Source organism: Kogia breviceps, chromosome 9 (assembly GCF_026419965.1).
Source record: "Kogia breviceps isolate mKogBre1 chromosome 9, mKogBre1 haplotype 1, whole genome shotgun sequence".
NCBI classification, from domain to species: domain Eukaryota; kingdom Metazoa; phylum Chordata; class Mammalia; order Artiodactyla; family Physeteridae; genus Kogia; species Kogia breviceps.
In genome coordinates, this window is record NC_081318.1 from 45,223,592 (window position 1) to 45,249,922 (window position 26,331).

The following is a 26,331-nucleotide window of genomic DNA, read 5'->3' on the forward strand; positions in this document are numbered from 1 at the left end:
ACAGACGAAGACATTGAAGCTAAGAGAGGTTCAGTAACTTGCCGCAGGGGCATAGCTAGCCAACGACTGAGCTGTTAGTGGTACTGGGTCTGGTTCCAAAGCTCCTCATTGTACCACACATCCTTCTCAGATGTGTATTTGTGTTCTCAAATTATGTTTGCATGCCCTCTATACAGAATTGTCCTGAGGACAGTTTAAAATTTTTTGCATCCCAAAGGTGACTCAATCAGAAAAACGTGTCTTATGTAGCTATTATGGATCCCGGATTATAGGGAGAGGATCTTTCGAGATCCTTTTTTGAGCCCAAGCATCCTTCACTTGCCAGATCCTGCTTTCCTTACTAGACTGAGCTTAAGATTTGGACCTGGCCTCCTGTCAACAATCTGGGTGAGAATTATCTGGGTGGTAGCCCTCCCTTTCTCTAATACCCTTGGTGTGAGCCATTCTTCCCCAATGGAAACCAGGTGTGTCACCTACTGGGTGCTTAAGATTCAAAATCTGCAGGTATTGCTGAGATTAAATTGACTGCTATTGTTCAATTTTTAAAGTATCATGCAACAGAGAAAATCTTCCAAAATGCAAAACGTATCACACTCTTTTCTCTCACTGGTTCCTCACCAAGTGTCTACCCTGTGAAGACTTGCGGTGTATCAGGAGTTGAGTTTTTATGAAATTTGTCATTCCTGCCAGAGCAAATCCTTCGAGAAGGAACAAATGGAATTCATTCAACCCAAGGTAACCTCAGACAAGGCCTGTCAAGTGGTTCTCTGGGCCGGGACAGCTGTTTCCAAGAAAGGCCCACATGGAAGATTAGCTGTCCAGTGGAATGAAGACAGAAAATTAACTTTTGTTCCTCCTTCTTGCCAGGATGAGGACTAGAAAATTTCACAAGTGTTTTTACATTTAATCCTCACAAAAACCTAACAAAATCTACATGTATCATTTGTTTTTGCCAATGAGGAAGCAACACTCCAGGAGGTAAAGATGCAGGTCTAAGGTCAAGTCCCAAGTCAGTGGTGTGAAGCCTGAAACCAAACCAAGTCCACCTGATCACAAGGTACAAAACTCAAGTTCTAGGCAGAAAGATTTATCCCCATAGGAGGTGGAATAGATTCTTTTGCTTCCACCCTGCTTTGCTTTCATTCAGGTGTCCCTAGGTCTGAAATACTCTCTCCTTTCCATTCTTTTTCAAAGCAAGCCCAAATTTCACCTCCTCTGTGAATTCTCCTAAGACCTCCCTGGCAGCACTGAGCATCCCCTGCCCCACAGCTCTTCTGGGCTCCCGGACTGACATTTGTTCAGCACTGAACATAGTGGGTCATCGATATTTGCTGGTGGCTCCCTCCAGGATGGTGTGAGCTCAGGGAAGCCTGGGACTGTGTCTGATTCTATCTCTGAACCTCAGGACTCAGAAGACAGTGTATGATCCATAAACACCTGAGGAATGAGAGAATACATGCATAAATGAATTAACATAAATTCCAGAACTTCAGAACAGAAAATTGACTACAAGGACTGTGAAATAACTTCCCAAACAAGACAGTCAAAAACAGAACCAGATAAAACAAATGCTGCATCTCTCATACTCTGGGGATTTGGTTGGGCTAGAATGACCCTTATTAACAAATGGGAGAAACAGGCTGATGGCCTGTGGGCCAATGGGTTGTGCCTTGGGAGATCTGATTGTCTTCACCCCAGAGAGAAGTGCTGGCTTATTTTCTTTCCTGGAGGACACGTGGAAGCTCCAGGCTCCCCTAGGCCTCATGTCCTCCATCAGACTGCTTGGATGGTTGATTCTATTTCCAACCACAGCCTCCTGAAGTAGACAGTTTAACATTCCAAACCTGCATTGCCCAATACAGTAGCCACTACCCACATGTGACTATTTAAATTCTTCAAAATTAAGTAAAATTAAACATTGAGTTCCATAGTTCATTAGCCACATTTCAAGTACTCAGTTGGCACAAGGCGCCTCCCATATTGGAGAGCACAGACCCAGGTCATTTCCATCATTACAGGGAGTTCTATGGTCAGCGCTGTTCCAAATAATTTGGTGTCGTTTCCTAATTTCAGCACCGTAATAAATGAGCCCTGTAGCGGGGATACTATCATCTCTGAATGACAAACATAATCTTTGCTCTAGAATTCTCTTTCTGTTGACTTCTTCCTCTACTCCTCTCAATCAGGGTTGAGACTGAAATGAAATGGACCCCAGAATATTCTGCCTCTTGAAAAGCCATTGTGTGCTTGGCTTTGGTTGGAAAGAGCATTTGGGGTTGAGATTTATATGCATACACTCATATACACATACAGGCATCCTACTGGAGATTAGGTGATGGAGCCTGTGTCTTTAAACCTCTTGGGAGAAACCAAGAATAGTCTTTTCTCTCTAAGATTAATATCTCATAGACTGATAGGAATTTTTTTCAGAGGCAGGGTTTGGTAAAATCAGGCATTGATTCTCTGGAACTCCACTACACCAGAAATAGTGCTTTTAAAGTACTAAAAAAAAATCTAAATATTTGTACTGTTGGCAAATGTACATTGCTCTGTCACCAAATACCCAAATGCAGAAGAAAATAAAGGCTTCCTTTCTGTTTTGGGTCATTAGAGCCAAGCCCTAGGAGGGGATTTATAACTACACAATTACAAATTATGAATGTGCATTTGTTCAAGAACTACACCCTGTTGATTTGCTATTTCGTTTTTTTATTGCTGGCTTTTTGCTTTGCTCTGTAGGAGAGCGACTGCAGATTTGGCTGCTGCTCAGACCGAGGAATCGCCAGGGATGTTGCTCCTACTGAGAAAGGCACAGGGTATATCAAAGACAGAGCTTGCAAACGTGCATATTAAAACCCATACATTACCCACACAATGAAAACCCTCATCACGCTGGACGCAGGAAGCTTGGGGCTGAGTGTGAACGGAGGCCTCTCGTGCTGGAGGCAGCTGAAGGAATCCTCGGCCTCCTTAATTATCTAGTTACAGGGCTTCTGAGCCTGCCTGACAAAGTCCTAGTGTTTCCTTAAGGGCCACCAAAGGAGGTGATAGGAGGAGGAGGGAAGGAGGGGGTGATCATCGGGCATCCTACTGTACTCCCCCTCAGTTCTTCAGATTCAATGTGTTCTACATACTAGCCTTCTCAGTATGATTTCCCTTCAACAAAAGGATCCCCCAAACACTAGATAATGGAAGAAGCTTTCCTATGGGATTAAGGGGCTTAGGGAGGAGCGGGATTGGCCACGGTGCTTGTTTTCTTTCTGGGTAGAAGCCTTAGAGCAATGGGTATTGTCTGGCATGCCTCAAGCCTTTCCTATGTGTGACGGCTCATTTCAATGAATGTGTGGGATTCATTCTTGTTCCAGCTACTGCCTTTCAGATGGAACACAGAGCCATGCGGTCATGCAGTGGGATGGGGAGGGAAGGTAACGTGTGGCTGGGGAAAGGATGGAGGGATCAAGGAAAGAGCTATGTTTCCCGGGACAAGTGAGAACTCAATACCAAGAAATTATAATAGCGTTGACCAGGGCAGTAAAGAGCTGTATCATAGGTCACTCAGCATTGAAGGACAACCTCGTCAACACTACAAGAACTCTGGGAAGACTTCTTTTCTGAATTGCCTGAAATAGGTACTCTTATGTTATTAATATTCACCTTTTAATTCCAGCAATCTTCCTGCTAAAAAATCTGATTAATGAAATTGTGTGGTGAATATATACTATTTGAGAACCACTGCAAAAAAGGGTGAAGGAAACAGGTGGCCAGACTTGCTCAGACTCATAGCAGCTCCCTTTCCCTCATAGTACAGGCAGACAGCTGTCTCTTGCCTGCTAGGGGCAGATTTGTCAAGGAGTTCATAAAGCTTAAACTCCAGGGCCCCTCACTAGCATGTGCCCTCTTGAGTTCTGGGGGTAGCTAGGAACCACAGAGCATTCAGGGAGGAGGGAGAGCCAGGGTGCCATCAGAAAATATTTCTGGTAAGTTGCTAAAGAAATTGCAGAAGAAAAGCACCCAGATATTCAAGATTCCAGAACCTGGATCTACCACTGGGCTCAACCTCTCCCCAATCCCACATCCTCCCCACCCCATCTCCAGGTTTCACACACCTTTCAAACTCCTGTCTCTTAACCTGACTTTGTCTATATCACTGCTGCTGTTTGGGGGCCCCGTGCTGGTAACTGAGGGTCAGTTTGGTATAAAGGCTCTAGTTATATAACCCCAGGAGGGGCACAACCTTGACTCTACTTATACCAGAGGATGTTTCAGACACTTTCCCCCTAAGGCGATCCCAGGACCCGTGACAAGCCCGGAGGAACTACCCTCGGTGCCCAGCAGCTGGGAGATGCAGCAGGTTTTACACAGCGGTCATTCCTCCACACCCAGCTGCCAGGATCACAGCGCTCATGAGTTCGGAAGCCTGAGTTTCCATCCTGGCTTCTCCTCCATGTCAGTTTCCTTGGCTATTTAGTTTTCTTACAATTGCTTTTGAGGCTCAAACGAGACGACAGAGGAAAATGATTGAACAAATGCAAGGGCTGAGAGCATGCTGTTCTTTTCATGAAGGGTATTATTTAAGTAGTGATTAAACAATACATTTTAAATATAGATTATACATGATTGGATGGATAAATATTGTTTTTCTGGAGCGCTAACACATAATTGTAAGGATGTGAGGATCTGTGGTTCGCTGTTTTTATGCAACTCTCAAAATTCCCATTTGGCACCAGATTGGAAGAGTGACATTGGTTCAAAGGAGCCAGTTATCTTCCATTTTCTGCTGCTGCTTCTCAGCAAGTCTCCTGAAGACGAGGAGTCTCACGTTGTTGGAAGGACCTGCTACTGTAGGTCAGGAAATACCTACCTAGCCTTTCTTCTTGAGAAGAATAAGCTGATATCTTGGATTTTTCCCAGGCAGACCACATTTCAAATACTACATTGTTTTCCCTGTAAATACACTTATCTGTGGAGAGTCTCCTGCCCTGATTTGGGGAGGTCAGGAATTATGGTCATTATTGCGTTCTGAACTTCTGTGAAGCTGATCCCTTAACGCCAGTTCAAAGACAATCCTGTCTCCAGGAGACCAGGAGGAGGAGATTTTCAGTCCATCTATTTTCTCTGCATTCATTCACTGCCTTGGGGAGTTTTCTGAGTAAGTCTTCCACACTTAGAAATTACAAGTGACAAGGGAGTCTCATTTACACAAGATGACAGAGTCTACACAATCCATCATGTAACTAGGAAAAGTAAGTGCTCGATCAACCTATTTTCACAACCACATGTCATCTAAGTCTATCCTTGTTTTAAGAAAACAATGTGGACAACACAGGCTTGGCAGGCCTGCAATTCATTTAATTGCATTTAAAAGGAAACAACTGCTTGTGTCCTTTCCCAGCACTGGCTCCGGCCTCTCCAGGTGATAATTAAGCATTAGAAGCTAGCCCTGTGATCTCAGGCAGCAGCTTTTAAGGAGGATCTGGATTTAAATGAAGCCACCAGTGCTACGTGCAGCTAAGACTCTCATGTCTAGCACCTCCTCCTCTCAGGCAGCCTGGGCTTGGAGTAGATGCCATCAGCATGAACAGATGGCCAACCGATTTGCCAGTTCTGTTGGGATGCCTTTAGTTGGGGCCTTCTTTCTGAATGGGCTACCATGTAATGCTCTTTAGTTTCTTAATGTGATGATTATTTAGTTGAAGGGAAGTTATTCACAAGGTATTGAAAACTACTTTAATCCAAATGTAATCCTAATCATTAAGCCTCTAATCTACCTGCCTAGAAAAGGGCTACATGCATCAAGGGAGGTGAGGGAGATTTGGCTTCAATCCAAATCGCCCACTGACATCCAGCGTTGGTTAGATATTCTGACTGGCTTTGTCCCTCACCATTTCTGTGAGTGCTTCTTTGAGGCTGGTCTTTCAGTTAAGGCCACGCAAGTGACTCCCTACTTGAAGTATTTCTTCAGAGGCTCTGATTCAAGGCCACATCATTGCTACTGATTTAATCCCCAGGCAATGGGGATTTGGCAATAGAAAAGGCACAGTCCTCACTCTGAAAATGTCTTAAAATAATCCTGTTACAGACGAACAAGGCTTTTAAGCTTACTACACCCTTTGCCTTATATTATCTCATTTAATTCTCAGACTATGAAGGCAAAGTGGGGATCATCAACCTCATTTTCAAGATAAAGAAACAGACTCAGAGAAATCCAGGGACTTGCTCAGCATTGCACAGTTGGGGCAAGAACCCAAGACCTTTGTCTCTTCAACAGCCAGTCTACTTTCCACCCCACCCCAGGAATCAGAAACGAGGAGAGCTTTTCTGAGCACCTGCGAGTTTATTGAGCACAACCGGTGGGCGTGGCTGCAGGTACACCACGCCTGTACAGCAAAGCTGACAGAACGAGAGTTCCTCTGTGTTTTCTTACTAAGAATCCCTTGGTGGTGATGTAATCCTATTATCCACACGCGTGTAATTGCATTTGGCTTCTTAAAGACTTTACGGTGGCCTATTTCACCACTTATGCTTCAACCAGCCGCCTGGCCACAGTCTTGCTCCCCTCTTCCCAAAGCTGTGATTGGGGCCACCGCTAGTAAAAGTGGAGCACTGGGATGAAAGAGGGGGAGATCATTAGGGACGCAAAGTATGGGTCTTCACCAGAGGTTCCAGACTCAAATGTGAAGGCTGGAGGGTGAAGTCAGTGGGTGAAATACGCCAGGTGGGGCAGATGGAGAGCTGGAGAATGTATATTCCTCCTCAAGGGGCATCTGGTGCTCAGTGCCCACTGATGGTAGTAGCCACGCTTCTAAATCAGGCTCAGGTTGCCAGACCTTGAGATGGTTTCTCAAGAGAATCTGGAAATCTAGGATTTTATGTAAATTCTCCTGATGAGATTATTAAATATTAATGGTTGATTCAAACATTTTTAAACCTCTGTGGGTCAAAAACAAACAAAACAATCCTTGAGGCTCTTTTGCAACCTCTTCTCTTTATAAGTGTAATATAGGGTATTTATAAGTGTAAAATAGGGTATTTTTTAGGAGAAACACACCCGGACATAGCAATGCATCTTATTACCAGAAGCATCTTTATTACCAGCAGGGTCCTGTATCTTTTCCACAGTTGTGAGAAGAACAGAAAGACAGAAGCGATTAACAAACTATTGGAGTCAGGGTGTATACAGAGCTTCCAAATGATCACTTAGGCAGGATCTGTTTGAATATCCACCTTTCTACCTTTGAACGACAGCTTTCATTTTTCCCCATGTCCATCACCTGATAGATGAGGCCCTCGTGCAAAACCTTCTCATGGCACTCACAGATGGCAGGCGGGGGCAGGGGTTATACATAGACTCCTGCTCACGAGCTAATGCCACATCTTTCCCTCGCATCCAAGAAAGCATACTGGGGTCTAAATAAGTGAGATTGCTAAAAGTAGAGGAATGGCCTTCCATTGATCTTACTTAAGTTTTTTAAAAGGAAGTTCATCACAAACATTGGTATTATACCTATCATTAGTAATGGTCATTTGTGACACAACTCACAAAATTTCAGGACAACATAGTTAAGAAACATTTTAAAAAATAAATCGGGTATATTGCTAAGCTTCCCAGATAGACCAGCACCCTCTACCTGTGGTGTTTTCAGTCAAGGCATGGTTGGTTGGGTTGACTCCCCCAGCTCACATATTCGCTTTTAGGATATCAGTTACAGGGGTCTTAGTTAGGTATGTCACAAGAGACATTTGGGCTCTTAAGAAAGGATAAAAGAGATAAAAGACCATGTTCTCCAAAGCAATCAGTGAGTTAGAACCCAAACATTCTCATTTCCCTAACTGGCAACAGGGAGCCCCAACTTGAACTAGTATTTGGATGATGTGAAGTCAAGTCCTGCCCAGCAGCATAAGCCAAGAAATAAAGGATTCCCATGTTATCCATGCTCTTTCCTCCACGAATTGATCCAGAAGATGCAGATTCTGAGCACTAAAGCTTTCCCTGTTATCTCCCAAGTTAGGATGATCTGCTTCCTTTCCACTGCATCAGAAAATGAAAATTCAAGAAGTGGGAATAGAAAACAGATTCAAAAAAGAAGAGGAAGACAAAGAGGTGACTGGCAATCTGATATAGTATGCCTCCTGGGGAAAATGTGTCTGGATCTTAAAGGTGGTCTATGACAAAATGAGAGCAGAAACAAGTCTATTTTTTCTAGGTCGCCACAGGGAACCAATCTAACCTATTTACAGGTGGTCTTAGGGGAAACATCTTTAAATAGCTATTTGTCACCATCTTTTTCATCATCTTCCATGATCACTTTGGGTCTCTCGTCCCTGAGCAGTGTCACACCTGCAAAACAAAAAACAGATCTGCAATTAAGTGCCTCTAATTAAAATATTAGACGACCTTACAGCATACACAGTACACAGGAGCATGGCAACGCAGAAACGTTTTAATGTCTGCAAAGCTAACTGCTAAAGGTGCCAACAGAGAGAGAGGGAACTGAGGGGCCTTATTTGGCCTTCCCAGAGGAGCTGTGGCTCAGTGAGAACACCGTTATGGTTATAAGAGATGCTCAACCTGGAGTCAGAGGCAACTTTCACCCCCTTCTCCACACTCTACATTTAAGCTTACAGCAGTAGGATGGAAAGCATATGGATTTTGGAGTCTAACTGCTTTGGACTCATTCTGCCACTTAATCTGTGTTGGGCCAGATCACACCTTCAGACCTAAGTTTTCTTGTAAGTAACATGAGGGCATTAATATTTACATAAAGGGTTATTGTGACAACTAAATGAGAAGTATGTGATAATTCTTAGCACAGCACTACAGCCGTGAGCAACTCAGTTCTTCCTTTCCTTTCACAATTTGCTAGTTTATTTTCCCTTTGCAAAGAACTGGTAAGCCTCATGAAGTCAAACTAAACATATTTTACTAACATCTGGGGAAAATATTGAGCTGAGACTCTGAACGTGCTGCTTCTGAATGTCAGTGCTGGTAGATGATAAATTTTATGTGGTTTAGAGCAAAACGAGAAAATAAGGAAAATGCAGTGAATTTTTTTCATACAGCTATATGGCTACAGTTCTGTCCTTTATTTTGAGATGATTCTTTTTCTTATTTGGGGGATTAAAATACCCTTTCTTTTATGAAATTTTAGGGGTGTTAGATGGTTGTTTTGTCAGTATCCTTACTAGGCAAAATTCGAAGTTGCTATCCCTATGTTAGGCTCACAATATCTTTTTTTTTTTTTTTTTTTTTTTTTTTTTTTGCGGTACGCGGGCCTCTCACTGTTGTGGCCTCTCCCGTTGCGGAGCACAGGCTCCGGACGCGCAGGCTCAGCGGCCATGGCTCACGGGCCCAGCCGCTCCGCGGCATGTGGGATCTTCCCAGACCGGGGCACGAACCCGTGTCCCCGGCATCGGCAGGCGGACTCTCAACCACTGCGCCACCAGGGAAGCCCAATATCTTGCTTTTACAAGTTTACTAGTCTGTGGAATTCAGAAGCCTGAGCACCATTTTCTGGACTGATCAGTCCAGAAAAAACTATCCAAGGAGGTCTGGATGGTTCTGCTCCTCCTGTGAATTGTGAAATCTGTTGTTCTGATAAAAGGAAAGGGAGCTGCGATTCAGGGCCAGTCCCCCATGGTTTCTGTCGTCCCACTCCAGTCAGTCAGCTTTGTTTTCCCACCACTGCCTTGAATCACTCCCACCCTTCTCAGAATTAGAGACCTTTCTGTTCATGAAGCATTTCATAAAGACCTAAACTTGAGGGAGGAAAGCTGTGCACCACGAGAGGCCTTTCTACAACACTGGACTCCAATCAACAGTGGCAAATTGATGAAAACGATGTGTTGATCTTAATGACTATTCATTTGATTCAGTCTGTAGTTTGTTCATATGGGTTCTTTACCAATTAGCTGATATTTATTGGAGGAGAAAAACAATTTCAAGAGTCTGGCTGAAAATAAGGCTTTTGCATAAATCACTTATGAAACAGAGTGGGAGATATTTTCTCTTATGCCAGTTGCACAGAGGTTTGGATTTTAATTTAGAATTAAGGCTATCTTGATAGAAGAACATAGAGTTAGCTATGCTGAGCCCCCAAACATACCATCCTTCCTTCCTTGATATTTCTTCACATTACACCAAATCTGGGTGGATTCAATGTGGACAGGAGCCTTTAAATTCCCAGATCCTAGTCAACTTTCTGGTTATTTTAAGTATCCTTGACACCAAGTTGTACAAGCATCTGGGCCAAAAAAAAAAAAAAATCCTGGGATTTCAGGGAAGGGGGGAGGCTGTTAAATCATCAAGTTCAGCCCTTCCCAAAGTGGGCTAGGTTTTCCACAGGGACACAGGAGATACTTTCAAATGGAGGTGAACTAGAATTTATAGTAGTATAATTAAGCATTCATTTTAATGTCTTATAATGAAAAAATATATGGTAGTTTATCAAAATCTTGATTTCATGGATATCATTGCTTAGGATGAGGCTTAAATCAGTAGCATCTATATGTCATCACTGTGTGCTTATCCTTGATGCTTCATATCATTGCCTTTGGTCATTTGAAGATGAATGAGATTTAACAAACACTAGTCTATCTGATTTAACCCAGTCCTGATGGTCACATTTTCCTGTATAAGCAGAGGTGTATTATTGGAGAAATGTGCTCTAGAGCCAGAAAACTTTCCCTTCATTGGCCACTGAACTTGGAGCAGGTCATTTAACTTGTTTGAGCCTCAGTTTATTCGTCTGTAAAACTGGAGGAAACATAATTTGTATCTCCCACAGGGGGTGATCCCGCCAAGACAGATTTAGCCCATCATTCTTTTATGCTTCAATCACACCTTACATGAACCTCTGTTAAAGTACTTTACACATTGTAGGAATTATTGGACAAGATTTCCATCTCCTTACCAAACTGTGAGGTTCTCAAAGGATATTCTAACATCTAGCACAAGACTTGGAATATAGTAGGGATTTAGAAAAGTGTCACTTCTTTCCCTTCCACTCTCTATGTAGAAGAGTTTAGGGCACTTGGTTGCTTCTTAGAGCTTGATGTGTTTTTAAGGCCAGAGCTGTTAGTCCAAGGTCTCTAAAGGGTCAATTAGCTCTGCAGCGAGCTGTTTTAGGCCATGATCCCCACCAGAGCACCATCTAAAGCCAGTCACCTGCATTACAGATGTGTGCAGATCTAAGGCAGCCAGGGCTAAGACACCACCGCTCCTGGTAAACCACACCAGAGAGAGCCCTCTATTCCCGGCAGAACAGAAGAGGTGTCACTTTCAAAGGACACATCAGGCTCCTTTCTACAAGTACCATATTGAGCTTTGATCTCCAAGTCTTCACAGCTCAAAGGCCAGTTTTTCAGGAAGCTTCTCTTCAATGCTTGCAGCCTCATTATTCATTACTTTCTCCAGTTCCTTTTGCCACAGACCTCAACTGAAGACTTCGCTTCCTCTTAAGCAGGTCTCGGCTACGCAGATCTGACCAATCCAAAACCAATGCTTCCTGTCCTGCAATTCCTTGGCCCTGGCAACTGTGGGTCACGTTGAGAGCAAAGCTTGGGCTGGCAAGGAAGCCCGAGATGACTCCTCACTGCTCAGAGGAGTTGCCTGATGGTTGGAAGCTGTCAGAGAAGCTCATTAACCTCAGGGAATGAAGGTAGTTAGCTAGAGATTTAAAGAAGAGAGTGAATCCCTGTCCAGCCTTCACTTGCCAAGGGCTAATGAGAGAAAATGTCTCCTGAGTGCATTTTCCTGTGAGTTCCTCTCAAGACCCTTATTAGAACCAGTGTGTCTCTCTAAACATCTGCTGAAGGCTCTATTCTTATCAGCCTAACTAGCATTTCGATGACTGCCAAATCTTTAGATACTAAAAGGCTCCTCAAAAATAAAGTACTTCAGCTAATATGCTAATGAAAGGTAGAATCATAGAACATTATCTATAATTGCAAATACTTGCAACCCAAAGATTTGCTGATTCAATGAATTCCATAATGTATACAGGCCCCTGCTCCAACTCTTGTGTGCTTTGCACTGTTTGATAAACATTTTTTATTTGTGCGGGAAGTTGCTCTCGTAGGATGTCGATATTGGGACGTAAGCAGCCTCCATTCCCAGAGAAATAGAGCTTAACAGTTTAGGAAGTTCCTTGAATCAGCAGGGTTCTATGGAGAGGTAAAACACTGTGACTAGAAAAATTCTCACCTTTAGAAATGATTTAACTTATCTCAAAGAATATAAGCCTCTTGAGGACACGGGGAGGGGGAAGGGTAAGCTGGGACAAAGTGAGAGAGTGGTATGGACATATATACACTACCAAACGTAAAATAGATAGCTAGTGGGAAGCAGCCGCATAGCACAGGGAGATCAGCTGGGTGCTTTGTGACCACCTAGAGGGGTGGAATAGGGAGGGTGGGAGCGAGATGCAAGAGGGAGGAGATATGGGGATACATGTATACGTATAGCTGATTCACTTTGTTATAAAGCAGAAACTAATACACTACTGTAAAGCAATTATACTCCAATAAAGATGTTTAAAAAAAAAGAATATAAGTTTGAAAAGAGATAGAGGTGAACTAACATTTATTGAGGACTTTCAATAAGCCAGGAACTGTGCTAGGTGCTTTATATACTTTATTTAATTGTGTTAACAACCTTGAGAGACAGATTTTATGGTTCTCCTTTCAGAGATGGATGAAATGAAGGAGGCTCTTATGGTCTGTTTCCCAAGGTCACAAAGCTAGAATGGAGCAGAACCAGAGATCAAACCTACACCTGTCTGACTCCAAAGCCCATGTTCAGTGCTGTGTACTAAGGTAACTCTCTGACCATCAGTATTTTTGCTCCTCTACTAAGTCTTCCCTTAGAAGGACTTCAATAAAAACAAATACAAGAATGAGCAGAAAATAATCGGTCTCCTAATGGAGAACTTGAAACTGCTAAATCATGATTGCCAAATGGAATATCTAATGAACAGATACTTATTGAGCACGGCGATATAGGAGGGACTGGACCAGATATCAAGGTGAATACCAGCAACACAGGGCAATCCCAGGCCAATTCTCATGACTTCATCGAAAAAGTCTTTGATGTAAGTCAATTTAAATAACAGCTACAACAACAGCAACAAAAACAACGAGGACAATACTAAAAGAGAGGGCAAAGTCTTGGTATTTGCATGCCCAGCTCTAATACAGAGTTAGTTCAGAATAAGAAATATTCATTTTGGCCTTAGAGGGGTCTGTTGGCAGAGACTTTAAGCTGGCTGAGTCTTAAAAGGTGATTAGAATTTGGACAGAGGCAGAGCTTGGAGGAAATGTGTGACGGGTTGAAGGATCAGTATAGGTAGGGATGCATGTAACCTATGAGAAACATGGCCGAGGCAGGTTCAGACCTTCCCAACTGGTCCTTGGTCCATTTCTCCAGACAAGTGCTCCCTCATGCTCCATCCCTCCTTGCCTGGCCCTGTCTGCTCCCCTGACTGTCTTTTCATGATGTTCTGAGCCATCTTTCAATTTTGTTATTAGATGCAATAATGGGAAAATACAGTTTTATAATAATGACTAAATCTCATCTCCTCCCAAGTGTCCCTTCTGGATTGCTAAAATGCTACCAGTCCAAACCATAGCATGGTGCAATGAAAAACTGCTCACAGATGAGACAGACCTGGACCGGAGCCCCAGCTCTCTCATATAACAGTGTTTGAACGTGAGCATAATTTGATCCAGTCATCAATCGTTCTAAACATCCAATCATCAATTAGCCAATCAGCCATCCATCCATCAGTTTCATCAACAGGAGACTTTAGAGTAGCTAAGTTACTTAAATTCTCTCTCAATTTCTTTATCTGTAAAGTGAGATAATAGTTATTGTGTTGTTCAGTTGATTTTTGAAAATCCACAAGGCATGTAAACTCAGTAGCTAACATTAAGCAGGGTTTCAATAAACATTAGCACATTTTCTCTTCTGCCATTCTCCCACCCCCAACTACTGCATAAAACAAACACGCACTCCATCTTATACTCTAACAGTGATTGTATATGTCTTTCTCCCCAACTTGTACATAAAATTCTCAGGGACAAGACTATACCTCACATGCTGGCTGCCCTGCCCTATAACGTGGGGTTGTGCACATAGTTCAGCAAGATTTTTTGGTTTGATTTGGCACATATTAAGAGAGCTATCATTATTTCTGCAGCTCTTTCTCTCCCTTTCGCTCTCTCTTTCTCTTTTTTTGAGGATTTGGTAAATACATCCAGGTGTGTTGGGAGACTCAGCTGTCAGCCATAGAATGCAAGCTTCCTGGAAGACTGGGGAGGAGGGTATTTAAACTCCTTTCAAGGACCCACTGACATTTCTGTTTCATTGGCTCAGTGAATTCGACCAGCTCTGCTGAAGCATGAGTTATGCTCTGATCCTCACCCAGCTCCAAGTCAGCCCCAGGAGAACGGCCGATGAAGGTAAGCTTGAAAGGCAGCAGTAAATGCTGCTCTTCCCCCGGGCACTTCTTTGAGACACAGATTGCTGGGCCAGGACAAAGGCCATGCCTCTGGCACCTCCAGATGGTAAGGCTCTTGACCTGTTTCCATCACCCCCTGAAAATGCCCTGCACCAGCTCTTTTACCTGCTGCAAAGGGGGACACGTGCAGGGCAGGTGTGTCTTTTCTCCTTGGCTTTTTCTGTTCCAGGTCAGTATTATGAAGAGCTGGACTCATTTTGCCTTTTGGATGTCTCTCTTGGACATCGTATCTTTTAATTAAATGTTCTGAAAGCACACCTGCATAATTAGGGAAACAGAGGGAGAAACAGGGTCAAATACATGCATCCATATTTGCACATACACCTGGTGATGGTAGTCAATAGATCTTTTCAAACATCTTAATAAAAGCAGTTTCTTTAAAATAAGAGTTAGTATTTATTGAGGCTACACTAGAGAACATCGATTGTGCAAAGGATTTTACATGTCTGATTTCATTTTAGCCTCACAAAACCCTGAGCAATTTAATATTACTACCACTGTCCACTTGCTGAGGAAAGTGAGGCAAAGACATGTGCCTGAGGAATGGAGCCCAGGTCTGTCTGCTGCCAAAGTCCACCCCCATTAGAGCGATGGGGCCTTTGCTGTTCCGTAAGCCACAGGCTACACTCTTCACTGACTTAATTAGTCCTTAATTAGTCCTCTACCTGCCTACTACCTCTACCTTAATTAGTCCACCTACCTGCCTACTCTCCTCTCTTCTACGCGTGAAAGTTTTCTCCATCTGTAGAATGGAGAAAGCTCTCTAAAAACAGCCTCCTCTGTCCACAATTCACTGCCCACACTGAGCTCCCAGGGTCCTTATCTGAGGACCTTCGTTATGATGTTACCTCTTGCTGTGTATTTCAGCTGTTTATGTGTTTCCCTTATTTTTTATAAAACTGGAAGAAAGTTCTTTTTCAGAACACTCTGTGTTCTATTTGTTTTGTATCGTGGGTTGTGAATAGAGAGGACATTAAATAAATGGCCTGGAGGGAAGGGGTAAAGGAAATAAGACCAAACAAAACGTTTGGAAACAAGCCACATGCACGGTTGTTATAGAGACTCGTTAGCTGTTCACCAGACTGTTTTGCTCTTCTGGGCACACAGCTGGTCTGCATTTCTCTGCCTCCCTTGCAGTCGGGTGAGGGTTGTGACGGAAGGAAGTGTGTGTGCCACTTGCAGGCTTGCCAGTCCTCCACTCGTCTGCCCTGGGCTTGCTGGATGCCTACAGTGACTTTAGAAGCCATGTAGCGCTGATGTCCATCGACCCGAGTCCCTGCGGGACTGTTTGGAGCACAGCCTGCCTCCCCCACCCCCAGCTTCCACTGATGAGGGAAAAGTAAACTTGTATTGTGTGATCCACTAATGTTTTGGATTTTATATATATATATGTTATAATGGCTGGCCTTATCGTAACTAAGACAAATGTAGAGATTGTAACAATGATTTAAAAACATCCAAATATTAAGGAAAAAATTGTAAGACCAATGTGATCTAGAGGCAAGCAGTTCCCTTTTACAGATGTGCAAACTGACCTCATTGTCCATTACCTGGTATGAAAGGTGGGATGTGCAGGGCTGGTGTATCTTTTCTCCTTGGTTTTTTCTGGTCTGACTCAACATTCAGGGTGACTTGTACATTTTTCCCTTTTCTTGGCTTCTTTTTGAGATCACAGTCCTTAATAAACTGGTCTGAAAGGTCATCTGATTTTGATAAGACGCAAAGAAAAAAAGAATATTACATAAGTGTCCAGTCACGGACTGGCTGGATTCCAATTACACCTGATGATAGGACTAGAAGTCGTTTGGTCTGAAAAAGAATTTATTTATTGTGGCCTCTTCTACAGCGGACTTTACATGCATAAATCATGTAATAAAACTAGAATTCTGTAAAATTCCAAATGGAGAGAGCTTAAATGGGATGGCTAATCAAGGCAAAGAGGAATTTTAAAATATAATTAAGCAAGGCACAGAGTGGGCTTAAGTTACATTTCTGATGGGAGAACAGGTGTCAAATGTTCCTTCCCAATTTCCTTTGCTCAAGCCTTATTCTCTTTGGAGAGCCCAAGGGCCAGGATGGCACCTTATGCTCTCTTTGGTCTTGTAGTTGGGTTCTCAAGTCTGTTCTTCACTGCCTTCATTTCTATGACTGGCCAAGTCATACCAGTGATTCACACTTACACTTCAGCATTGGTCTTTTTAAAGAATTTTTATTTTGTATTGGAGTATAGTTGATTTACAATGATGTATTAGTTTCAGGTGTCCAGCAAAGTGATTCAGTTATACATATACATATCTCTATTCTTTTTCAGATTCTCTCCCCATATAGGTTATTCCAGAGTAGTGAGTAGAGTTCCCTGTGCTATACACTAGTAGGTCCTTGTTGATTATCTATTTTATATATAGTAGTGTGTATATCAGCATTGGTCTTTACCGTGCCCCCTGGCTTCGCAATTCTCCTATTTGCTCATCCTAACCACAGGTCCTCACGTCTTCTTATTCATCTCTTTATTTTTCTCAGTCCCCTGCATTACTTCACCAGAGCTTTTGAAGCCTGGATTCTACATCATGTCCATCAGATGTCATTGTATGTAATTAATTCTATCTGATCACCCCTTGCTCATTAAAGTATTCTCTCTGTTCCATTTTACTCCTGTGCTTTGGTTTATGTTGCTGTCCTTTGAGATCCTCTGTCACTGTTCTAGCATTTGTTCATTCCATAATGATCTATCTCCTGCTCTAGATAGAGCCTTCTTGGAGATTAAAGATTATATATCCTTTTGATAATTTTATTCTTAATTGCCTCTCCCACCAATAAATGCTTGCTGAATGGATAAATAAGGAGAGTTAGACTGATCTAAGTTCAAATCCTGACTCAATTTCTTGTTAGTTCTGAGAACTTGGGCCATAATTTCTTTCTTTTTTCCTTTTTTTGGGGGGGGGCTTAATTTCTAGGAACTTTAATAGTCTCTCAAATTTTCAGGTGAGGATAATAATTAAATCGGTGTGTGTGTGTGTGAGAGAGAGAGAGAGAGAGAGAACAGAGAGAAAGAGAGAGAAGGGGAGAGAGAGTACTAAATTTGTTAATGATGGTAAAGCATTTGATACATTTGATGTATTTCATATCCTCAAAAACTGTTCACTCCGGCCGTGGCTTACCCCCAATACTTTCCCGAAGGCTCAGAGGAAAGCCAGACCCTCCCACTCCCACCCCATCACTGTCTTTTCTTATTAACCCGAGTCCTGGGTGTCCTTTCTCATTTTCTAAGTATCCACAGCATTTTTACTCATGTGAACACCTTTAAAGGGTGATCTAATGATTACTTATGCATATCTTCTTGGCCCTCTTTTATGACAGGTGTCTTGTGTTTTATCTCCTTAGCAACAATGAATAAATATTTGTTGAATGTATGCTTGAATGAATGAACTCAAACATATTATGGATAAGAAGCTATCCCGTTAGGATTCAAAGAAGCTGCAAGGCAGTGAAGCTATTTGTCTCTCTGGAAACTCACTATGGCCTGGATACTGTCCAGCTAGATTTACAACTATGAATGATGTTGGGGAAATTCAGAGAGTAATTGGATTTTTTTAATCCTTCACTCCCTCCCTCCCTCCCTTCCTTCCTTCCTTCCTTTTTTCCTTCCTCCCTTTTGTCTTTCCTCTCTTTCTCTTTCATTTGTTTATGAAAATATTCAGGTCGCTTTCTTTAAAATATTGTAGATTAAATGTGCCAAACCTTTCACTTCACTTTTGTGGGTCTAGACATAACCTGTGTCGTTCATTCGTTTATTTATTCAACAAACATTGATTAAACCTCTACTGTATATGCAGGCATTGAGCTAGGACTGAAAAGAAAAGTAAGAAATGGACCTTGCTTCCAAGTTACTTATGGTCTCTTGGACGTTATATCTGGATGATCCTTTGTTTTAGAAAACCCAATACGTGTGAGGAACCAACTATCAGAAATATTTAGTAACTGTATATCATTATGCCTCTCCCTCATCAGAAGATCATAATACATAACCAAAATATCAAACAGCATCATTCTTCAGCCATATCTAATAGTAATAAATATTTCCTTTTATCTAGGAGATTTTAATAATTTCATCCAATCATTTCAATTTAATAAGCATTGATTGAAATTGTACTATGTGTAAGGCATTGGACTGTATGATTTTATGTTTACATGCATGCAAAAAAAGGAGATGAGAAGGGGGCTTGATTGAGTACTACTTATGTACTAGGTGATTTCACCTCATTTTAGTGTGTGGGATGGACCAACACCTTTTCTGATTCGTCAATGCCTGTGTTTTACTAGCTGTTAAATATTCATACCATCCTGAATAGATTATCTCATTTAGTTCTCACACCATGCCCATGAGGAAAGGTACAATTGTCCCTAACTTGCAGATGAGGAAACTGAAGTTTAGAAGACCAGCTAAAAGGCTGAAGATTCCACTGCTGGCAGGTTATGGCATCAGGATTAAACCCAGGCTCTTGAGTCTATGTATCTTAATGCCGGGTGGAAAATGTAATTTAAAAAATTTATTACCACAGAGCACAGTTCGTTTCCTCCCATATTATACATACCATAGACATTTGTTGAATGAATTAAAGTGGCTCAGAATGGGTGCTGCCCAGCTGTGGGGTCTCTGGAAGTACAGGCTGGCTACGGACCAGCCATGCGTCACCATTCAACCCCAAGAAGCGATTCAGGGCACCGTACAAAGAACGAGACATTTCCTTCAATTTTGACTTTTACTTCAATTGCCTTTTTTCCCATTTTTGGAGAAATCCTGAATATAAAATATCTTGATGGTAAATGGGGAGAGGGGAGAGGCAAAAGGGGAATCATAAGCAGGCGAGGCATATAAACAAAGGCTATGAATATGCAAAAGGCCCGTCCATCAAAAGTCTGAGTGTCTCATTTTTAGAAATGGGTAGAGGCAGAAATGTTTCTGGTATTTTCATTACAAATGTTATGCAAAAAGTCAGTTCTGGAAAGGAAACAGATTGACAATAAAGCAGAAAAAAGCTATTTAAAATTCTGTCTTGATAGGCAAAGAGAGATATTTGAAATATTTTATTGGCACTGCACATGGGGTGTAAGTGTGCCGGGAAGTACTGGAAACAAGCTATAATGTCACATTCCATTTATTGCCTCAAAAATGCTCTGCCTGGGATTCTGTCAGACCCAAAAAAGAGGACAATGCCTTTCCCCTCTTTTTAAAATTCTAATGAACTTCTCTACAGTGCTTCAGCTAATACTTACATGGCAGACCCCACAGACCCATGGCTATTTGCCCGTACATCTGGTGTTGGCTATTATCAAAAGTCACAAACTATCAGGTTTCAGGGGGCCTCCCTCTCACTTGCTTGCAAACTGAATGGCAGAGATGCCCCCTTTCTGACTTTCACCATTGACATTCACACTGGAGCATTTACCTAAGTGGCCACAACGAGGGTCAAGCTTGTCCAGTCTGTCTTCTGAGAGCTCCAGTGGCTGCATTTGCTCAGTGGACATCATCAAAGGAGGGCCCGTGTGTGGATTTCTTCTCCAGCACCACAGAAGTAGAGAAACAAGTCCATTAGTACCTCTTCTGTTTATTCACTCATTACATAAGTATATCTACTGAGCACTTACTACTATGTTCTCAATTCAATCCTATTTTTTTTTCTTTTTCTTTTTGTGGTACGCGGGCCTCTCACTGTTGTGGCCTCTCCCGTTGTGGAGCACAGGCTCCGGACGCGCAGGCTCAGTGGCCATGGCTCACGGGCCCAGCCGCTCTGTGGCACGTGGGATCTTCCCAGACCGGGACGCGAACCCGTGCCCCCTGCATCGGCAGGCGGACTCTCAACCACTGCGCCACCAGGGAAGCCCTTCAATCCTATTTTTAAAGACTGCTTCTTCCACTTAGCTACTAGAAGCTCTAAACTTAAGATTTAAGCCAAAATAAATGAATCACACACACACACACACACACACACACACACGGATTATCAGTAATTGTCATATATCAAATGTTCAATATTTGCTGTCTTTCAGAAGCACTGTGGGAGTTTCAAGAATGAACACTTGTGAAGTCTGAATTAGAAAAGAGTTAGCTGGGAGTTACAGAAAATCTTGATTAAACCATGCCTGTATTTTTTTCTGTTGAGTTTTGCAAAGTAAGATTATGCCTACTTCACAGGTGAGGAAACTGAGGATCAGAACATCTAATGAATTAATTTAGTCACACATCTATTAAATAGCCAAGCTTGGATCCATCTCCATTTCTGAAGACTTCCACTAGAGACACAAGACTCTTAAAACAGTGGTTCCTTTGAATCGAAATTGAACCAGGCTTCTGGTTTTCTACCATTACATGCTTATAACTATGAAGTAATGAGACTTCTTCCCTATCCATATTACAACAGTCATAGAGACATGGTAGGAAAAAATCTAGGTTTTGAAATGGATCTTTATTATTTTCTCCCTAGAGATTTCTGACGTTATAGCAAATCTGTTTCCTCTTCCTCCTCCCCCCATAGCCCATTTTTCCTAAACCGCAAATCCATTGAATTTTTCAGAGCTATTAGTTGTAGCCATTGTCCAGAAGGAGTAGAAATTCAGAATGGACGTGTGTCAGGTCTGAATGAGAAATGCATTAGTTGAGATTTATAGGAAATCTTCATTAGAGTCTGCCTATATTCTGTTTCTTTTAGATGATTTATTACTCATGCCCTACCATAGCAAGAATGGTTGGAGAGGAATAAGATTTAAATGACCCAACTGGTCCTTTTTTCTTGAGATTCTCGGATCACAGGCATGCAGAGGAACACACAGACCAATTGTGTTAATATTTCAAGCTCACAGAATTAGTTCAACTCAGTTGTCTTCTGAGGAATAAGCCAATGTTGTCTGGGAAGGCTAGAGGGCCTCTCCTCCTACAAGCTGAGATCATTGTGTAGCAGATGGAGCCATTAACGGATTACTTGAGCCAGCTTTTTTTTTTTTAATTTTTTTTTTTTGCGGTACGCGGGCCTCTCACTGCTTTGGCCTCTCCCGTTGTGGAGCAGCACAGGCTCCGGACGCGCAGGCTCAGCGGCCATGGCTCACGGGTCCAGCTGCTCCGCGGCACGTGGGATCCTCCCGGACCGGGGCACGAACCCGTGTCCCCTGCATCCGCAGGCGGACTCTCAACCACTGCGCCGCCAGGGAAGCCCTTGAGCCAGGTTTTAGTGTCATTCTGAGCAGACTGACTTCACTGCGTGACTTCAGCAGAAATCAATTCAGACCATTGTTTTTAGTGTTTGTACAGAGACTGCCAACTCCCTGGGACCATAAGGAAGTATGCTGTTAACCTGGGTGGCCGGCCCCTGCCTGCTTGCGTGAAGAGGAAAGCTATGGGACCATCATTCAGGATGAGTGGGCTCAGTGTTGGGGTCTGGAGGCAAAGTCATTCAGATATGGCCTGTGTACCTACTCGATCTTTCATCTCTTTGGGCAGAAAGTCATGGGCCCTGTCATAGACTGTGCTGAACATCACCCCATGCAGGAACTAGTTAAAATATTCATTCTCTAGAAGACGAAACTGAGACTCAAAGAGCTTAAAATGACCTACAATTAGTTACATACTTAGAGTCAGAGTCATCATTTGAACTCAGGCCTCTTACCTTCTACTCTAGGTCCTCTCTGGCAGGAGTACCCCTCTCCTTCTCTCCTACATAATGTAAGCTGTTGTTTTCTACTTGGATCATATGGCTGCTCCCATGTGCTCAATAGCTGGTTTCTTTAATTTGAATCTGAGCTTTCAAGTCAAATAGATCTAGGTTAAATTTCAGCCCTTTACCTAAAAGCAGACTTTGATGAAGTGGCTAAATCGTCATGATGTAGTGAGGGTGGATGGAGCCCAAGTGCAATACCTTTCTACCTACAGTCTGTTGCTGCTGTGGTAGAATTTGCCAAGGCGAGCGTCTTCCTGGTGCACCCACAGACTGGTACCCGGACACATATGGTCCTCTCTGCCCCCATGCTTAGCCTCAGTTTTCTTATCTGTAAAATAGACTTAACAGTAACTATCCCAGAGTTACTATGACGATTAAATAGTAGCTATGTGCTTTGCACGTTGTAGGTATTGAGTAAATGTCAGTCAAGTAACATTGTCTGTACCTTACTAGATAGCTGGCTAATGAAGACCAGCTGACGAACTGAACAATTCTAAAAATCATTGACTTTTTCATTTTCATCTAGATGCTGACCCATGGGACAGCCAGCCACCATCTGAACAAATTGGCTTTCACAGTACTGGATTTGAGAGCAAGGAGGCTGCCTTTGAGAGACGAACTGTACAAGTGTCAGAAGTCCATGGACAAGGTAAGGGTACCTGGTGATTAGTCACAAAACTGACACATGCCTCCTCCCCAAGGTCGCACCTAGTGTCTATGGGGGACACATCACTATTTTAAATCAGTGTGAGGGAAAGAATGATGGTAAGCCTCTGTTTACTAGGAGGCTGAGAGATGATTTTCACATTTGGGATTTTACCTTACAAAAATACCCCATGCTGGGCAGGGATGCATTTTGCCCATGGGATTAGAAGCTACTTTTACTATGGATGATGTCACTACAGTCTTCTCGGCAGAAAACCTTCACACAAAGAAAGCAACGAGTACACGGAGGAGAGAGGTATTTGGAGTTTAGCGTCACCTTATTAATGATTGTCATTTTATCTGCCTGTTGAATCTTAGTATAAGATGACCCCGTCTCCCTACCCCCTCTGCATTTCTACCCTCAGTGAGAAGGGGTGCTCAGGATAACTGAGCCACTGTAAGTCAGGAGCTGGTCTAATTCTTGAACTAGGAAATGGAATATTTCTACTTCGTATTCCTGACTCTGCCCATGCATTTCTCTCTTTAATTCAGTCTCCACCCCAAGCACAACATATGGATGTTGCTTTTGTCATGCTGCCCAGGGAATGTTTCATCATCTCCCTCAGAAGCTCGCTGTAATATGGGAAATTTCTGAAGCATCAGCTCTTTCTTTCATACCTAAACACCTGGTACCCTGGGTCTTCAGATTCCAACCAAAGGGCTAGGGACTGAAGAGATGCTTTGGGGGTATTTTATAAACTGTTTTCTAGTCAAAGATTTGTGATCCTTTGGCATTCTCTTGCTGTTTATTGGTTCAGTGTGGTCTCTGAATTTGAATACTCACACAGTGACGACCGGGACCCCCACTGTGACGGTCCATATTGGCCCTCCCAACCTCTCCTGAAAAGCCTGGGGCTACAAGTATGGTGGAAATCAGGATGTTTTTATTATGTAACACCTCCAGAGGAGTCTCAGGAAGCTCCACAATCACAGGCATTACTTCTGTAGCAAAAATATGAATATTCACACTAAATCACATAAATAAAGCCTACAAAATGATTCATACCTTTCGTGTCAGGTTTAGCTACCAAATGAATTTATGTTGAACCTGACAACAAAAACTTTTGGTTTTCAGATTTTTCCATTAGACAAGAAAGAGCTGTGGGTCTGTATTACTTTTCTCATTGTTGTTTGAGAGAATGTGGGTGTTTTGTTGTAGCATGTACAAGAGACCAGGTGATGGCATTTCAGGGGTTTGAGGAGGTTTTCAGGATCCTGACGCTAAACTCTTGCAATTCCTCTTGGTAATTTTTACATTCCTTTTCTCAGAGAGACACTTGTAAACACAAATACCACTGAGAGAGGAGATACATTAACTGATGTCACAACACACAGGGGTTATTAATGACAAAGGTGTCTTTCTCTTTTGAGAACAGGAGAGGAAAGGTCCAGGCAGCTGGGTGCCAGGGAAGGAAGCTGGCTAAGTTGCAGGACAGGAATGCCAGAGAAGCCTGCCGAAGGCGAGGACACCTCTGAGGGAGCCTGTCTCCACTAGCTCAGAGCTGGTTCCTATTTCAGGAGGATAGTAGGGCTATTTCTGCAGCTAAAAAAGATTGGTCAGTTCACTTTAAGGTCAGAAGCTGCTCTGGGCATTTTGTCCTTTCTCTTAACACTGAGTAGATTTCTCAGTTGGGTGTTAGAATATGTAGTTTAATTCATAGAAAATTCCTCACTGACTGTAAGCATTTGGTGCTGTGAGGTGATATAAGGTAGAAACAAATGCTTGGTTGCTTGTCCCACTCTCTAGCTGGGTGAACTTGGGAAAGTTATATGTCCTCTTGGAAACTTAGTTTCCATATCTGTGAAATGGGCTCTTCTCCAGGGTTGTTGAGAGTATTAACAGTACAATGTGTGTCAAGCTGCCAGCCCAGATCCCAGCATATGCTACCATTTTAAGTACGTCAGTTGCTTTCTTTGCTCTTTTAGTCCTCTGCGTGGAATTACAACATGTACATCTAAATTGAACCATTGGAACCATTTCCTTGTCCCATCTCATCTCTGGCCTTTTCTGAAGCTAATAATAAGAACAATCCAAGGTACAAACCAACTGCAGGACACCCATTTCCAGGCCTTGGGAACATGGTAATACTGATTCTCAGGAGCGAGCTGACACTTAGCCGAGTCATATGGTATTCTAAAGAATTTCCCCAAATTAGTCAGGCCTGGATTTACTTGATGGAATAAAAAGTTAGAAGGTTATGTCCACAGCCCAATGTGGACATAAAGTAGCCTCTTTATGTCTGGTTAAAGTAGCCTCTGCTTATGTAAAAATTCATATCTTTTGTCAAATCTTTTTTTAACCTGAGGACTGGATTCAGGTTAAAAGTACCATGTTTTTAAATGAAATTTGTTCATTTAGAAGGCCTAAATTTGCAGTATTCCTCGAGGAATGACTCTTCCTCGAAGTAGGCCAGAGAGAGGTTTTTTTTGATTAGGACACTCTCCTCAGCCTCGGAAGATAAGCCTCCCTACGCTGCTGTGTGAATACGCAGATATTCCTGTGTTCATTATGAAACTTCGCAATTTAATTTGTGGGGACTCTGGTTCTTACAGAACTCAGGAGTCCACCTCCCTCGGAAAAAATGACTTGCAAGTGGTGACTTTCCCAGCTCCCCATCTAATTCCGGCTTAGTCTCACTCCAGAAAGCATCGCCATCTCCCACGCCCCCTGTACCACCAGCTGCAGCCTTCTTTGTCCCAGCAACCACAAAACAGCTGTAACTTATTGGAAGCTTGCTTTTCTCACCATAAAAGTTCTCAGAGTAAAAATCCAAAGCACTTACCTGACAGTGCAGGTTCTGAGATGAGAAGGCAAGTGATGGGGAGGAAGTGTTTCCTCTCTGAAGCTGGGCTGGCTCCTCAGTGGCAGTGGCTGCTGCTGCCCGGCTTCAGCTCCTCTTATCAAGGGACCAGCTGCCGCTGTTGCCATGGGGATGCTCTGTTTCTCAGGCGCCAGGGCAAGGGGGATGGAGAGGGAAAGAGGACTCATTTCGCGGCCACTGCTCCCTACCGTAATAATTGTCCATTACAGAAACAATGCACGGAGTAGTGCTTTGAGGGCCTGGTGTGCAAGGCTGGAGTAGTCCAGACAAACAGTCTAGGTCCTTTAATCCCCATAACAACCTTATGCAGTAGGATATTTTGTGGCCTGGCTTTGCAAATATGGAAGTTTAGGCCCAGAGAGATTAAGTGACTTGCCCCAAAGGTGCCACAGCTAATTCTGACCCTCAAATCCGTTTGAATTTCAATTCAGAATGCTCTTACTCACCACCGTTGCCTCGAGTAGTGATGAGAAGATGAATAATAGTAACAATCGCTGACATTTACATAAGGCTTCCCACGTGCCAGGCACTCCTCTTTACACATATCAACTCTTCAACCCTCATAACAGCTTTGCAAGA

General features: G+C 42.8%; 2 protein-coding genes across 6 annotated transcripts in view; one reads left to right on the plus strand and one right to left on the minus strand.

The window, feature by feature from the left end:
- Positions 1–26,331, plus strand: part of PDE1C (phosphodiesterase 1C) — a 701,054-nt gene that overhangs the window by 614,879 nt on the left and 59,844 nt on the right. For 2 of the 4 annotated variants that reach the window (XR_010842164.1, XR_010842165.1), the window contains exons 20-22: positions 12,686–12,813; positions 14,372–14,457; positions 22,752–22,874. Coding sequence is in view for 2 of the 4 variants with exons in the window: in XM_067042381.1 (XP_066898482.1) it covers positions 2,740–2,804 (65 nt within the window). In the remaining 2 variants the exon portion in view is untranslated. Of the gene's footprint in view, positions 1–2,739; positions 4,599–12,685; positions 12,814–14,371; positions 14,458–22,751; positions 22,875–26,331 lie in introns of those variants that run through there. The other 2 variants (XM_067042381.1, XM_067042379.1) reach the window with 2 other exon arrangements.
- On the minus strand, positions 7,062–26,217 carry PPP1R17 (protein phosphatase 1 regulatory subunit 17). Of its 2 annotated transcripts, none has more exons than XM_059074298.2 (5): positions 25,714–26,217; positions 19,964–20,070; positions 16,067–16,219; positions 14,622–14,774; positions 7,062–8,338 (listed from the first exon to the last, which is right to left on the minus strand). In XM_059074298.2, the coding sequence occupies exons 1-5, from the start codon at positions 25,917–25,919 to the stop codon at positions 8,268–8,270; spliced, it is 690 nt and encodes a 229-aa protein (XP_058930281.2). In that variant the 5' UTR covers positions 25,920–26,217; the 3' UTR covers positions 7,062–8,267. The 2 variants fall into 2 exon arrangements, with proteins under 2 accessions (XP_058930281.2, XP_066898492.1); XM_067042391.1 differs by having other exon boundaries at positions 19,964–20,073; positions 25,714–25,997.

Excerpts from the sequence above, each read along its gene's own strand:
- PPP1R17 (XM_067042391.1), bottom strand. The coding sequence starts at position 25,919 with ATGAGTCCTCTTTCCCTCTCCATCCCCCTTGCCCTGGCGCCTGAGAAA. Across the intron at positions 20,074-25,713 it reads CTCAGAACCTGCACTGTCAG|AAGAAATCCACACACGGGCC; the intron begins GTAAGTGCTTTG and ends GTGGTGCTGGAG. Across the intron at positions 8,339-14,621 it reads CGTGTCCCCCTTTGCAGCAG|GTGTGACACTGCTCAGGGAC; the intron begins GTAAAAGAGCTG and ends TTTGTTTTGCAG.